Source organism: Neopelma chrysocephalum, unplaced genomic scaffold, assembly GCF_003984885.1.
Source record: "Neopelma chrysocephalum unplaced genomic scaffold, ASM398488v2 Primary Assembly neopelma1_69, whole genome shotgun sequence".
NCBI classification, from domain to species: Eukaryota; Metazoa; Chordata; class Aves; order Passeriformes; family Pipridae; genus Neopelma; species Neopelma chrysocephalum.
In genome coordinates, this window is record NW_020897729.1 from 6,864,663 (window position 1) to 6,880,926 (window position 16,264).

The following is a 16,264-nucleotide window of genomic DNA, read 5'->3' on the forward strand; positions in this document are numbered from 1 at the left end:
ACACAGAATGATAATATAAGCCTAAAAATTATGTATGCCTTTCTGCCATTTTCAATGACTTTTAAAATTAACTGAAGGAAGAGAAGAGAGATCAACTGTACGCTACAGAAGGTTGACATGGAAGAGGGTGAGAAATCTGTGACCCTGAGGTTTTGGTAGATTCTGGCATATGTTATGTTATCCTTGCCAGTTATTCCCCACCCACTCTGGAGGAGAGAAAGGGAGATGCTCCATAGGGTCCCTCTGTATCCACACTGCTTAGTTCACCTCCTCAGCCTGGAGCATCAAAAGGCTCTGTGCTACAAAAGGAATTATTTTTCCTCTTTCCCCAACACCTGGAGTTGCACAATGCAATATGTAAGCAGATCATCGAAACTAACCACATAACGAAAACCTCCTTATATGTAGTGGAGCTTTTTCATCATCTTCAACCAACTGTTGGGTGGGTTTCTCCCTCTGTATAGAAAAAGGATGTCTAAGTACAGGCTGTGCTTGCCTATGGATCCTATTTGCTCTGGGCCGAGCCTTCTAGAAAGATTCAGCAAGCTATGCAATCTTCTTCCTACACAATGCACCTTTCCAGTAAAAATCTGCAGACAGCTTTTAGGTGTAAGAATATTGAGAACAGAAAGTAAAGAGAGAAAGGCAATAAAGACAAATCCTTTTCCATGAGCTCTGTGAAATCTTTTCTCAAAATAACTTTGGAGAGGTTTTACTGCCAGTTCATAATGTGGATGAATCACTTCTGATATTTCTGATAAAACAATATTCAAAACTTCAAAATCACTTCCAATTCATTTATGCCACCATTTAATTAGTGCCTCTGCAACATGTTATAAGGACGTCATTATCCCCTATAATTGTATAATAATTACAATTTTTAATGAAATAATTGCGAGTACACTAGATGTGTAGATATAATTACGGTAATTACATAAATACCTGATTTTCAGCTAATAATTAAAGAAGGCCTTTACCTAAAGGGTGAAATTTAACAAATGGAAGCTTTCCATAAAACAAATACAAATAATAAATGGCTGCCTCTCTCCTGCAGTTCCTGTCTTACTAAATTCTCACTCTACATATATTATATATTTAATTTTGATCACATTATAAAAAAATATAAGGATTAAAAAATTACTTAAAAAAATATTAATTCATATCGAGAGACCTCAATACTTTGCCTTTGCAGGGTCTGACCCAAAATCACTGACATTAATGTAGCCCAAATCCAATAATGGTATGAGAGCTCAGCATCTCACAAGACATTGAATTGTAAATGACCACTAAGAGTAGGAAGATGTGAATAACGCCCATGACAACATATAAACTGTATTCTCATTCCTTTGTAACATAAAGAGACAGATCCTGGAGCACCATAAAATACTTGGGAAAAGGCCCATGTGTGGAAGAGTTGTGAGCCTTCCTTCTGGGCACAGCACCCCAGCACTGCTGCTGCTAAACCTCACCAGTCCTACTGGCTCTGGTTCCCTCCCAAAATATGTCTTTTTGGCCAAACCTACTGGCTATATCCCTGCTAACACAGAAATCCAGCAGAAGATGTGTTCTCCCTCTGTCCTTCTTGGTGAATAGTCCTCCAAGGGGATGGTATTTCAATAAAGGAATTTCTTCCAGAGCCTCATCAGCTGAAAAACCAGAAGTACTTCAGCCAGGTAATTTTCCCTCTCTTCAAACACATTCCTACAACTAAACTTACAGTGTTTTTACTGTACTATCAGTATGAACAGGAAAGTCAAAAGGCACTCTCAATAAAAACCATATGGAAAACTCTGCCAGGGCAGATTGATCCCTGCTCTGATAGCACCGAGGGATACTAAAAGAATTCCCACAGCAGAGGAATTAACAACATGATTTAATGCTGGTGATGAAATGTTTCAAAACATTTTGACAAAACTCCAGAAGGGAAAGTCAGCTGCAGCACCTGGAATGTGCCATTTCCACGTGTCTTGCAACTTCTGCAAGAGCAGCCCTGAGGTAGCTCTGATTCTGGCCAGAGACCACTCTGGTCCCTGTAATGTGTTAGAGTGTACATGCAAATATGGTTGAAAGTCAGCTTTGTCCCAGTTCCCTTAGCTTGTAAGTGCTGCTTTTTTTTAGGGTAAATCTCATTATTACAAGCATGAGAAAGTAAAATAAGAGATATGAATATTAAAACAGAAGGAAATGGTTTGATATCCCAAAAACAAATCTCATTTATGGTAAGCTCATTAAAGCAGACGGTTCTGAATGCAGAGTGTAATTAATAATACTATACATATCAAAGTGGAGAAGACGTAAATTTGACATCATAAAGTAAGTAAAAATGAAGAGGGCTAAAGAATTATAAGTGAAAGGAATTTGGGGGGAAAAAAAGAAATTGTACTGGAGCAATATTCAAGTTATAAGGAGATTATTAACATTGTAAGTGAGATGATCCTTAAGAATGGTTTGACACATGTAAGCATCATGTTTCAGGCTTCAAAAAATATGAAAAGAATACTAAAAATGTTTGTATCCATGTGTATTATAAGGAAACAAAGAGATGAAGAGCATTAACACAGAGATGAGCAAAGGAATAATACTACAATCCGGGGGGGGGGGAGGAAGGGGAGAAAATAATAGTTATTGAAAAATCACATTAATTACTCAAATTAATTCAGTGCCTCCTGAAAATGTACAAATATACTTAGGTAGCTATTTTTTATAAGATTTGTCCATTCTGGCTTTAAGTGATAAATTAGAAAGTAACAGATTGAAAGGAAAACCATCTCACAGATGTTTACTGAGTAAAACTGGTCCAAGCCGAGAAAGGCCGGGGGAAGAAGCACAAACCAGTTTTATCCGACTTAGCATTATCAGGGTAGCAGCACTATTTTAGAGCCTGTGTGGGGGAGGACGTAGAAAATGAAAAGCAAGCAGTAAAATAATGGACAAGGAATGGAATTAGATCAGAATTTAAGACCTGTTAGAGCTATAAGCACTGTCAAGGTATATGAAAAAAGCAATGACAGCACGACAACCCTGTGGTCAGCAAGAGCCCAGAGCCCGAACAACCAGACATTTACAGAGGACTGAGACCAGTGCTGATGGCATTTAAGATGACTGGAGTCTCAAAATGCAGTCTGCAAAGTCTTCTATTGTCAAGGACTGGCTTACCCAGAAAGAGGGCTGGAGAAAGTACATCAGAGTTTAAGCATTTTATTTCAAATATGACATAAACCTACTGCACATCTTTGAAAAACTCTGCTAACTGACACTAACAGCTTTAGATTGTGAAAGGATGAAAAGGTCTGTACAAGACAATGTTTGCTTCATTATCTTCTTCCATGTATTACCAGTATAATAGGAAATGCTGCAGTGGTGTCTGAGGAATGAAAAACAGGAATATGGGGCTTCAAAAAGGAACAGAAAAATAGACCAATCTTGGTGTCTTGGGACGTAGCAGTGGAGTTCAGGATTATGGGCTACATTTGTGTCTGCTGATGCCATAGGGAATGAGGATAAGAGCTCTCCAGACAGGAGACAGCAAGGGTGGATGGGGGTGAAACTTTAAATGTGTGCAGTCAACTACTGGCACAAATAAACTACAGGGAAATAATCCATTATGAATTTTCAAAGCAGTCTAATGAAGATATACATCCTTTTTAAGGGTTGATATACACCAAATTATGCGCAAAGGTTGCTCTGTGGGTTTGGCCCTCACTCTCAAGTGACCCTGAGCCTCAGTAATGGTCTGCAAATATATGTTCTTAACCTACTGGCAATGCAACACACTTTGACATAGCTCAGTCTACAGTGATGGAGGCTTACACCCTAGATTTCATATTTTTCATTTATATGGCCCTGGAGAAAAAATATTTCAATCATTTTTGACAATTTACCATCTACATGTCCATTACTTTGATATTATTTTCTAAATTACATACTAAGAAAAAACCAAATCTGATAATTGATTGACGACTTTTGCCAGTAGAAATACAGATTTTAACAGGTCTCAGCTGGTCCTTTTCTGGTTGATTTCAGAGCTGAAATTTAAGGAAGTCTATAGGAACTGCACATGTTGCATTAATTCTTCTTTTCCAAGATTTAATTATAAGTAAACAGTTGTAGGGTAGTTAAATGGAGTATTGGAACAAACAGTCAATAAAAACACAGAGCAACAGGCAAATTTTCTGCTTAGATCTGTAAAGAATATTTCACATTGCTAAGCTCCAGGTCTTAAGGTTATCAGAGCCATTTACAAAATACAACTGGTGCAACATATTTTCTATTGAAAACAAAGGAAGATCAAAGCAGGATGAGATTACAGCAATGTGATTTGTGTTTCAGTTCCATGAATATATTTGTGTGTATGTATATATGTTCCTGTGCGTCCACAGTAACCACAGCCATAACCCAGAAAGGACGGTGTTGGGAGCTTTGCTCTGAAAATCAAGTAGCCCATTAGGAGGCATAAATATTAATAGAGCTGTCTAATCCTACACTCTCAAATGAGGTAGTTCAGATCATGAGTCTTCGCATTTAAAATTTATTCAGTGCACTGACTAGAATAAGAAACAGAATCCACATGTGGAAAAGTCACTGATGTTGGGCGGTCTCTGAGCCACTGGTAATTCCTAAACATAACAGCAAGGCTCAAGTGATTTCTTTCCTTATTCTACTCTTAATTCTCCTACAAATACTAATGTATCCAAAACTGCACATGCCTTGCTCCATGACATCAAGTATATACCATCTACACCTCCACATTTTCACATTCTTCCACATCCTCAGGCAATGTGAAGGCTTTAGTCCAGGTTCTTAAGAAAGAGCACACTGTCATCCCAAGTGCAGAGCACACAATACCTGGGGTTTCTTTTAGTGGTCATATTAGTGATTCTTTTCAAATTTTCTTTATGTAGTTGTCATTAAATTAGGAAATCCATAATATTGCAAACTGTTGCAATGCAAAGAAATAAATATAGAGTATTAAAGCTCCACAGGTATGCAGCTAGAGAAGGATGTACTATACTTCTAAGAGGTAGGAAGTTACCCTGTCATTCTGGATCATAAGTAAAATATCTGTGTTTTGATTATAAGGAAAATTAAAAATCTTAAATGCCAAAGAGCAGAAAACTATTTAGGTAATCCCTAGAAATTATGCAGAAGTTTGTCAGGACATTCAGCAAATACCACATAATCAAAAACGTAATTAATATCAGTCACTAAAATGGTGCTACCTACAGTATAACCTAGGGTCTGTTAGAATTTAGAGTTATGGAGTCCAGACTCAAAAAAAGCAACACAAAATTAATCGGATGCCTTTGCACTGATTTTCCAAAACCAGCCCTAGCGAATACAGGTTTCTGCATAATCAAAATGGAGTTAACAACCTCTGACCTTCATGTACCTGAAGGGAAAGACAAAAAAACCAGATGCTCTTTCTTGATCTATTAAATCAGTAACTTGAAGATTAGGTAACTGAAATACAGGCCTCCATATTTAGCAAAAAAACCCCATGCTTAATTGTCTCATTCCTTTTCATCCAGCTCCAATGTATTGTTCTGTAGTCACTGCTGGGGGCACATCCAAATCCTTACAGGAGGCCATGGATATAATGCTCACTACCATCTCTAGCATGATTCATGGATAGAATTCCTTTTATTTCTACATCTATCTTCATCAGATTGCTCTCTGTTCTTCAAAATTTTGAATTTTCTCATGTCCCTCAGATGAAAATCAAGTATTAATACTAATTTATTTATCTAATTCAATCTATTTCATGTAATAAGAATCAAACCCTATATTATGATAGCATATGGCTGTTGGTTCAGTCACTTTGATCTTATATATCCTTTATGAATTAAAAAGATGGTGTAAATGTCTGCCTCTGATTTTTAGATTTTCTATTTCTGGTAATTTTCATCACTAAATGGAATGAAATGACTGCAACCTAAAAATCCAGGAGAAGAGAGAATTTTGGGCCTTTCTTCTTTTCCATACAAAAGCAGTGTCATTTCCAAGCTGCAGTTGCTGCTCAAATGCTGTGACTCTACTGCAACTTTGTTCTGCAACATGACTCCCTTTACCAGCAGGTGTGGGGACAATCCAAGCCAAGGATGATCCCAGGTTATATATGGGTGAGTAGAGCGTGAGTTGCTCAGAGAGCAGAGATTACTACAGACATCTCAGCTGCCCAGGCTGAAGGTATTCAGGAGTTCTCTGCACTTGCCAACAGGAAAAGGTAGGCTTCTGCTGTTTTTATTGTGCTGTGTGTGCAATGAATTTAACTGGAAAGGTACCTACTGAATTTCAAATAACTCTCCCTTTATTCTCCCTCCTTCAGGCTCACAGGACAATAAACACAACTTTCTCAGCTACTGGGCTCTCCCTCCCTTTATTTTTGCTATTTTTCTGATTTTTTTTTTTTTAATATCCTCCCATACGAAAGATGCTTTCCGAGAACAATGATGGGGATCTGCATCTTTATTTATGACTTCGTGAATCAGCGTCTGGGTGATAGGAAGTGAAAGTTGCTCAGCTAATTACACACGCTTGATGAACTGCGTAATAACTGCTGCAGCACTGCACATTAATTGAATGCATATAAATGACAGCAGTTATTCTAACTTGAATGATGTGTGAAGAAGTGACGTTGCTCACAGTACACTGATTATCTTTATTTCCAGCTTTGGGAATCCGGCTTAAACAATTGTACTTTCACAGCGCTGAGCAAAAATTCCCCAACAGAAAAACAGAAGATGCCTCAAAGCCCGACACTTTAAACACAAAATTGCTCTAAGTCTCTGAAAGTGGATTTAAACATCTAAAAAAGCATACATCCAGCCACTACAATTAACAATTAATAATTAACAACCAGCTGCACCTAACAGTCAGTAGGAGCTGTAAGAGCAAATGCCTTGGAAACAAGGCCACCTTCATTTAGATGCCTAGATATAGTCTTAAAAAGCTAATACAGGATTTACAGAATTGAATTTTGCCCAACTCTAAACATTCCTGCTATGACACTTTCCTAAAATGTATTTGTTTTGAAATCACAGGAACATATAACTGACAGAAATAATACAGATTACAGATAATAGGCAACTATGTACGTCCACAGTACCCTTTGTTTCCCCCCAAAAGCATTGTAATTCACATGTAGTCCACCTCTAACATAACACATGATTGTAAAGAAAACAAGAAAATAATCTGATGCAAAACAAACATGTAAAGTAGTACTAAATTAGTACTTTAAACTAGCACCAAATGCCTACTTCAAATCAGTACCAAAATATACCTTCTCTACCACGTGTCAACTGCCCCAGGAATTTGCAAATATTCACAAAGAAATCTGCAAATTCTTCCAGACTCTTTAACACAAAAAGGGTAGAAGCCAAGTTTCCAAAGCTTCTAAAAGCAGCCTAGTTTCCAAAGTACCATGTCACGATATTTTAGCAGTTCACTACACCCCTATGAAGAGTTTTTGGGCTTGACAAAGAGAGCTGTAATCACAGAATAAAGGAAATCAACGCTCACTTTTAGGAGCGCGTAAACGAAAAAAAGTGTTTCACATCTACGTTTCAGGATAGTTAACACTGTTCCAAGAAAACAGGGTGTATCCTGTGGAAAGTCAATGCAGATTTTCAGCCCTGCATTGCTATATTTCATAGCCTTTATGCCACACTACTGGAAGAGAGAGCTGTGCCAGCACCTGCAATGACAGCGGTACCCATCCCCAGGCACGGAGATACCTCCTGTCCATGCACATACAACATTCTGTGTCCTCATATCAGGGACAGACACTCCTCGGAACCACGAGGCCAAGAGAGAAGCTGCCAACATGATCAGTGTGAGAGAGAGATGATCAGGTGCAACTGGCTTTACAAATGTTATCTTCTCATCTGCTGTACATGGTCCTCTCTTTAAACACCTTTCTGGCTCCATTATGACAAGACAGTCCCTAACAGTCCACAGCACCAGCAATCAGCCTCTTTCAGCTGTATTATTCGTTCTTCCTTTGCAAGGTTTCGATCTCTCCCCCATTTTTTTTTTTGTCCACTTTATACATACCTCCTTTTCTACATATTTTCTTGCCGGGTTTTCTGGCACATTCCTTGGATATTCTTTTGACTGAAAAATGAATAGAAGACTAGAAAATAACATGGAGCTCCATCACAGACAGTAGGAGCATGCAACACCACTATCTAACTTAAATATGACCTGCTTTATTAGGTGCGGAAGATTCTCAACTTGTTGTGCCTGCACATGCAATGGAAAAGATGTTGATGCATCTTCCCAGAAGTCAGTGGGTGGCAATGAGAATTAGGTACCAACTTTGACCTGAAAATACACGTGCTGCGGGAGAAAAAAAATGAGCGTAGACAGAAAGAAAAAATAAAAATCAAAATCAAAAACAAGGACAAATGCACACAGAGAAAAGCAGCATGCATACATGTAATAAGCTGGCATGCAAACAGAGAAAGCCATGCATGCTACCAGTACACGTGAATTAATATTGTTAGAACGTAGAACAGGAAAATAAAAAGATCTCCCTGTTTCGCCTGCTATTAACTCACCATCCTCGGTTGGGACATAGATATTTAAATAGAGGCAGTCTTCGTTCTGATCTTGTACATAGGTGGAAACTACATCCAAGTTATTAGTAAACCACACGGGAAGCATGACTTCAGGCAACCTGCCTTCTATAATGTTCTGGGGACACACTGGAGCAAACTGGGTGGTATTTTTGATATCTGCCCAGGGAGATGGAGGCTCAGGAGGTTGAAAGCGGCGCTCCCCTGTTGGAGGGGCAGCATACGGAACCCCGAGAAACTGAATAACGGGCCCCAAAATTTCATTATTAAGTTCCTTCTTAATCCCTCTTATCTTGCCAAAGTTGGTGGTCACCACTGGGTTGGTATCATCCAATTTTTGGGAGGACACAGCTGCAGCGTGGAGCAAAAATCCAAGTATACAAAAAGCAAAAGTGGCATTCAATCCCATGTGTAGCAGGCGGACCACCGTCGCTCTCCATACACAGTTCAGCCACATGGATCTTGGAAAGGCCATGGTCCCACATTAGTTGTGTAACTAGAATGAAGCAATCTGATTTGTATCCACTGGTGTAAAAACAGGGCGACCAAAGGAAACAGATCGAGTTTCCTAAATAGGTGCCTGTCAGAAAAATCTCAAAAGGCTTTTCATGCGGTAAGTATCTTCCATTGATTTCACACTTATTGAAGCTGCATCTTCACTCAGCACTATTTATCAGACTACATCCTATTGACAATTCTGTTTTCCATAGCAGCAATATGAAGAGAGCAGCCATCTACTGCAGAATCCCCTCTTATAAATCAAATCCAGTTAGCCGCAGGTCTATATCCTGGAGAAAATGAAAATAAATCATTAGTATGAAAGAGCTAATATGAACAGAGTGATAACTAGATGTTTCACACGTTATTTACATACATTAATACTTGCTAGAGTCATGTCAGTAAATCTGCAGTAGTTTATGGGTCCACGAAATGGCAGGTGAAACGCTGATTACTGGATTACCTATAATGTCACCTGTTGAATTTATAGAGACTTCTCAGAAGAAACAGGACTCACAGAAAACACATTTTTAAAATTCACCTTTTCAAGAATAAGCAAGTTGCTACCAGGCTATGTTACATAAGTGCTTATGTTAATATTTTATTTAACTTAATCAGCTCATAATCAATTTTCACCTTGTTTTCACAAGTAGATTTTTTTAAATGGAAGTAATTATTTCTTAAAGCAGAATGTGGAGAAATTAAGATAGAAAGGCATACTGAAGACTCAAATGTATTTTATTTCATTAAAAACAGTTTATAATAGATACAAATATTTTTTTTCATTTCAAAATACAGTTCCTCATTTAAACATTGAGTAAACTGGAATATATCTGTAAGGATAACATGAATTACTGTGTTTATTCATAATAACCCGAATTACTATTCTTTACATGGTTTTCTTATTCCACAAGTTTCTGATAGCTGATGAAAAACACTTACAGAGTGAAATGTTCACATCAATGAAGAACCAAAATCTGCTCCCACTGAAGTCAATTGCAAATTCTGAATTTGCACAGAAGTATAACTGGACCTCTGTGGGTTGGTTTGTTGTTGGTCTTCTTTTTCAGAACTGATTTGGAAAAGGATGTGAACAGGCACTTTAGGGATGGAGCTGTATATCACAACTTTTACATCAGATCAATCCTTCATTCCTTATAAAAGACTGAGTTCAGTGAAAAATGAAAATGCATGTTGAAAGCACTCAATTCCTACCATCCTTGATTTATAACATAAACAATAAGCATTCCCACAGGACAGTAGAAATCTTATCTTTCATATATCCACATGCTGACTGAACAATATCCTAGAAAAATAATCAGTTAGGATCAGAGAGTGTATAATCTGAAATTCCAGATGCTATTTTCAACTACTTTAGCTCAGAGGTTGTCACACAAGGCTGTGTTCCAGCACTTCTGAAAATTGCTCAGTACGTATCATTATGTCTTCCATATTCATGTGAAACATATTTCCAACACGACTTACAATATCCTATTATTTAAAACGCAGCGTTATACACAACATAGCAGTGTAATCTTACACTCCCTATTAAGCGGTGTGTAATGCACAAGAAATGTGTTTTGCTTTGTATAGGAAACATTTTAAACCACCTGCTTTTGAAACAGCATTGGCAGCTTTAATGAGAATTGTTTTTTTATCATGTCTATACACATTGTAGAGAGAATTCAAAAGAACGGCTTGTCTAATAGTCAGACTACCCTGCAGTTTGGGTTATTAAAAAGGAGATTGTAAAAGCTATATAGGACAGCAGGAGATTTGGTTCATGTCTAGTGTTCCTTTAGCTCTGAACAATCTATCTCAGGAGGCAATAAGGAGATAGACGAAGCTTTTCCACAATTTTCTCTCTCCCTTTCTTTCTCTGCTAATTCTAACACTTTCAGTGTGAAACTGTATTAGCAAACAGGCTTATATCCTTCATTCTCCAGCCACAAATTCTCGGCATTTTCTGAAAACAGACCAATTTAGCTGCAGAAAATAATTCCCTAAACTTGACGTATGTGTTTGCATTTACTTTAATACAGTTACACAGAATGCCAGACATTCGCCTCGTGGAGGATTGTTGCTTTGTTGCATTTCAGATTTTGGAAGTACTAGGATATTACTGGAGCAATAGTAAAGGCAGAGTATGCAGACAGGTGTCAGAGCAGAAGGCACCAAGAATAACTTTTCTGAGTTGATGTACATGGGAGGATGGAAGCTTATTCATTACTGGTATTCAAAAACCTCCACAGATTTAAAGCTTTTCCACTGGTCTTGACATCACTGGGGGGTTGTTTTCATGTCAGAAATGGAAAAAAGTACTCTCTCTTCTTTCTCAAACTCAAACTTTTAAATAGCAGAAGCTTAATCTCAGTAGCCCTCCTGCTAATTCACATGGTCTAGGGAAGGTCTGAGGACAACAAATCCAACAGAGGTGCACCAAGGAAAAACATCCTTCTTCATTTCAAGCTACTAAATTGATTCAATGTTGAAAATTACCAAGGTGCTACTAATAATTCACCTAGCACCTGTTTTCAGATCTAAGACAACTTTTTAATGCATTTTTGATACCTAAAATGGTAAATTCAATGTAAATTCAAAGCAAATCCTAGAGCTGGGCTACAGTTCTAAGTTTGTCCATCCACTGGCTTGCCATTGTAGCTGAACAGCTCAGCTGTGATCTACAGTTCTGGTTTGCCTCCCATAGACAAGGTTTTACTCTAAGACACAAACAAAATGCTAAAAGGTAAGAATATAATTCAATGCTGTGTTTGGCTATTCCTAATTAATTAACTACTGGCTAGTAGTTAGCCTCAGTAAATAGATGGATGAGCTATACAGGGCAGTAAATTGTAAAGCACCTGCAGAATTTGAATCAACAGATTTTCATTGTATTTGTAACTTGAATTTTGGATTTGCTCTTTTTAAGCCTTTTTTTTTAATGGCTAAGTAACAGTTTATTTTTGAGACTGAGAGGTCAGATATTCAAGCCTGTCACTGGCTGCCCTGAAGTCATTGCATTAAAAACACAAACTCAACGCAAATAAAGAGACTGAGATTAATCAAATCTTTTGAGACTTTCATGCCAAAATTTCATTGTGAGCACTAAGTGCAAGGGCAAACAGGGAAGCTGGCCAGAAGCAGGTCTTACTCATTGAGAATCAGTGCTGGACAAAATTCTCCTCAGTCCTTCAGCAGGTGATGTATATAGGAATTTCCCTTGCTATCTGGACTTGGCTGAACTGAAATCAGTGGGAAAAAAGAGAAGCAATAAACAGCAGCAGGAATGATCAGTGAGACAGGCAGGAGAATAAACTAAAGAGTAACGATGATCAGTCTGGGACAAGATTGAGCATCAAAATACTGTGGATCTGAGGAGGAGGAGGAGAAACATTTTCAGATTTTACTACTGTCTAGATTTGAGGATCACAATTGCTCCCTCTGGTAACACAAATGAATTCTACTGTAAAAGGTATTTGATAAAGTCTTTCATGGTCTTTCGAACAGTCTATACTATATAGAGTTTTTTTCTATCATATATTATTTTATTATCTCCCTTTCTGAATTCAAATTACTTTATAGCTCAGATTCTGAAATACTTTGGAGAGGCATTTAGTATGCTGAGGAGCGAACAATCCAAGATAGCTTCAATGCATCTCTGCATTTCCAATGACACAGGGCATCCCACAACAGGTCATATCTGCTGCAAACCGCAGCAGCTAAATTCCTCATTGTTGCTCATGCACAGACCTTCAGATCTTAAGGGATGGTTTGATCTGTACCACCTGTCAATAGCTCCAATGGATTAATAAAACCTTCGGTGGCACCCAAGGCTTCTGGCCATATGCCAGCCTCAGCACATGTAAAGGCTATCATTGTTGTGATAAAAAAAAAACCACACAAAACAAACAAACAAACAAATTAAAACCAAAAAAGGGCTGTTTTCTTTTTAGCTGAAGATGTACTCTGTGATTTGATATTCATGCCTAAAAATACCTTTCCACCTCAATTTTGCCAGCAAATCCCAATTGCACAAATGTTCATACAAAGTGATTGTAAGAGTTTGGAACACTACACAATGCTACTTCCTTTCAAAAAACACAAATGGTATTTTTGCAGAATGAGCTCTATTTGCATCCATTTTTGCTTACAACAGTCTGTACTTAGAACTAAGAGCCCAGAGATGTTTCATGTCTCTAAGAAGCAATCCATGCTCTAAAATACGCTACGGTACCAAACAGGAACATGTCCAATGGAACAGAAGCCATTAAAGGGAAGACTCTGACCCAGGGTGAGCATTATGTGTCAGTGTGACACACCAGTTGTAAACATGATCAGACAAATCCTCCAGAGATGCATCACAGAATTTCCCATCTCTTCTTTTGTGTTTCAAGCAAGCAAAGGGAAATTCTGTGCCAGATACGGAGTATTTTCTCTCAATGTAGTAGTAAAAAAGAGGAGGGTGGATGGAGATTTGAGCAACCTGGTCTAGGGGAAGGTGTCCCTAGCCATGGAGGGGGTAAAAACTAGATGACTTTTAGAGGTCCCTTCCAACCCAAACCATTCTGTAAAAGATTTTGAAACAGACACTGCTCTTGGCTATTTCCATAAATACTTGGTGAAGGGATGGGATTTGCATGTTTTTAGTTCAAGAAATTAACTATGTGCATTTAAAAAAACAGGTGTGTGAAATGATAACAGAGGAGACTGCAACCCTGAGTACGTAATACACGTAAGAAGGGCACAGCTCTGGTGGGATTTGGTTAACTCCCACGTGCCACCACCACCCCCTCCACCTCGGAGCAGCTACAGGTCTGGAAGCTCCTGAAAGTTTTTACAAATCCAACCCTGTTGAGACGCAGGAAACTTTGCCAAGATCACCAACAAAGGTATGAATAAGATATCATCCTGTTGGGCCCGCAGTCCCACCCCACATTAGTATGAGATTACAAGTGTTACGTTACAAGGTCGGCAAACAACCCACTGGTAAGGATTTCCAGATGCTACAAGCTGTGTAAATATATCACTCCCAGATCAGAGAAAATGATTCCTCAGTGCCATTCTCACATTCACCTCTATTTAATGTGATGTTTTGTAGACAAAGCCCCGTATCCAATTAGTGAAAAATACAGTACTTAAATACAGTATTCAATGCAGTGTAGCAAAATCAGTGAAAAGTTGAATTAAACTGAGTAGATGTCATTAGGTTCCTTTAAATTGTGATGCATTTTTCAGCTGCACTATATTTTTGTTCTTCCCCATTAATGCGAATATTCACTAATGCAAACTCCTTATTAACTAGTATTTCCATGATCAAAAGATCCCTTTAAATAATTTCTGTAACTTAGTTTGCCAAAATAGAAAAAGTTCTGATCATAATCTTCTATTAAACTGGTTTTGAATTAGACAAATTAAGCCTATGAGAAGAAGAGGGTCACTTAAGACTTATTATCTTCCATTTACTCATATCAATAAATCATTTTCTTAAAGTAGTTCTATTTCTTAGCTGAAGTAATAGTTTATATTACCAGAAGTTGACCACAGTTTTTAAATGTGGACTATAGCTGTCTGACATTTTGCACAGTAAGTAGGTAACGAAATGGTGATTTTACCCATAACAGAAAGAATGGGTAACTCTGTCACTTATGTGTAAAGTTTTAGACAGCTAAGTAATACAGATTTAAATTAAAAATGACAGATGCACTGGCTTGGAATATAATGGGCACTGAAGTGAACCTTTATTCCTTTTAGCAGCTTACAGTTAACTCTTAAATGGACCACACATTATACTCACTTTTGAGTACTGTAACTGTTCAGCTAAATGATCAAATGGCTATTCTGTTGATGGCAGCACTGTGCTTCAGGACATGGAGATATTTTGACCTACTGTAGAAATTCAACTGAACTCATGTTAATCAGAGGTCATTCTGCAGAAAAAAAATAACCCAGATATTCCTTCTTTGAGAACTTCAGTATTGAAATCTATATATTGCATATCTTTAAGGCAAGTGGATTTTATTTGCTTTGATTAATACTTCATACAATATGCACATGCTTCCCATCTGATCAATCTAACAGACTGTCTAGAACCCACACAGAGGCTTCTGAAACCAAGTGTTCTTTCATTGTCTCTTGCAGGTGAAAAATTAACGCTATAGAATTGCTAACAAAATTCTTAATCTGATATATAATTGTGGCTAACCCTTGGTTCACTGGGGTTCATCATGTTAGAAAAGTAAATCAGATTTTCTTCACCACCTTTAATGCAACTATAATATGAACAATATTACCTTTAATGCTAGTTTATCGCCTAAGGCAAGCTTTCATACCAGATTCATAAGAAAGATATCAATTTTGTGTTTTCCTATTTGAGGGGTGTTAGGAATTCAAGATAAAAACAAGCTAGAATACAGTTATTACCACTTCTTGAGAGAGAACTCTGCAAACAAAGATGCTTGAATGAACTCAGATTTGTCCATGAATTGTTTTTCTATCTGGATACAATACAATGACAGTTCTGAGCACACAAAACCCTTGTTGTAGAGTTAGATCAATAACTGGCTCTTCAATAAGATGACTTTTTTCTTTTCTTTTTTTAATACAAAGACCAAAAAATTTTCTTGTGACAGAAAATTATGCTTTTTGTTCTTGATCAGATGGTCAAGATGGTCTCAATTTCATCAGGGTAATTGAGATCAAATTCCAACTCATCATAAAATTCACAGAGGTGTAAATATAATTTATTAATCACAAACCCAACATCTCTAACTCAACTCTGAAAGTGCTCTTGAATGGTATTACCACGCTTTCCAGAACTGCAGAGTGCACACTACAATTTGAGTGCAATACTGGCATTATAGGGATCTATCAACTTGAAGAGGCTGTTTCCTGTGATCTAGCATTCTGTACATCTGTGACTTTACTTGCATTTGTTCCAAAATGAATTTCATGCTTAACTTGTTTTTCTTAATTAAACTTCCTTTAGCAGTTTCTAATATGTGCATTATTAAAACTCATTAGTCCCATTCATGCCTGCCTGTCATTTTTGGCTTCGTATTCATGTACCAAAGAGCTCTGTTGCTTTATATAGGAAGCAAATTAAATAATAAATATGAGAACTTGAACGTTTTATGAGTGTCACTATGAGAAAGTGGCTGCAAGGCCCATAAGGTTTCACACAAAAAAAGCAT

At 37.6% G+C, this 16,264-nt stretch overlaps 1 protein-coding gene across 7 annotated transcripts in view; it reads right to left on the reverse strand.

Annotated features, from left to right (window-relative positions):
* The window catches only part of NLGN1 (neuroligin 1), a 386,277-nt gene that overhangs the window by 295,009 nt on the left and 75,004 nt on the right, over positions 1–16,264 (reverse strand). For 4 of the 7 annotated variants that reach the window (XM_027685601.1, XM_027685600.1, XM_027685599.1 and 1 more), the window contains exon 2: positions 8,559–9,364. In XM_027685601.1, the coding sequence (XP_027541402.1) occupies positions 8,559–9,051 (493 nt within the window). In that variant the 5' untranslated portion in view covers positions 9,052–9,364. Of the gene's footprint in view, positions 1–8,052; positions 8,113–8,558; positions 9,365–16,264 lie in introns of all 7 variants that reach the window. The other 3 variants (XM_027685596.1, XM_027685597.1, XM_027685595.1) reach the window with 1 other exon arrangement.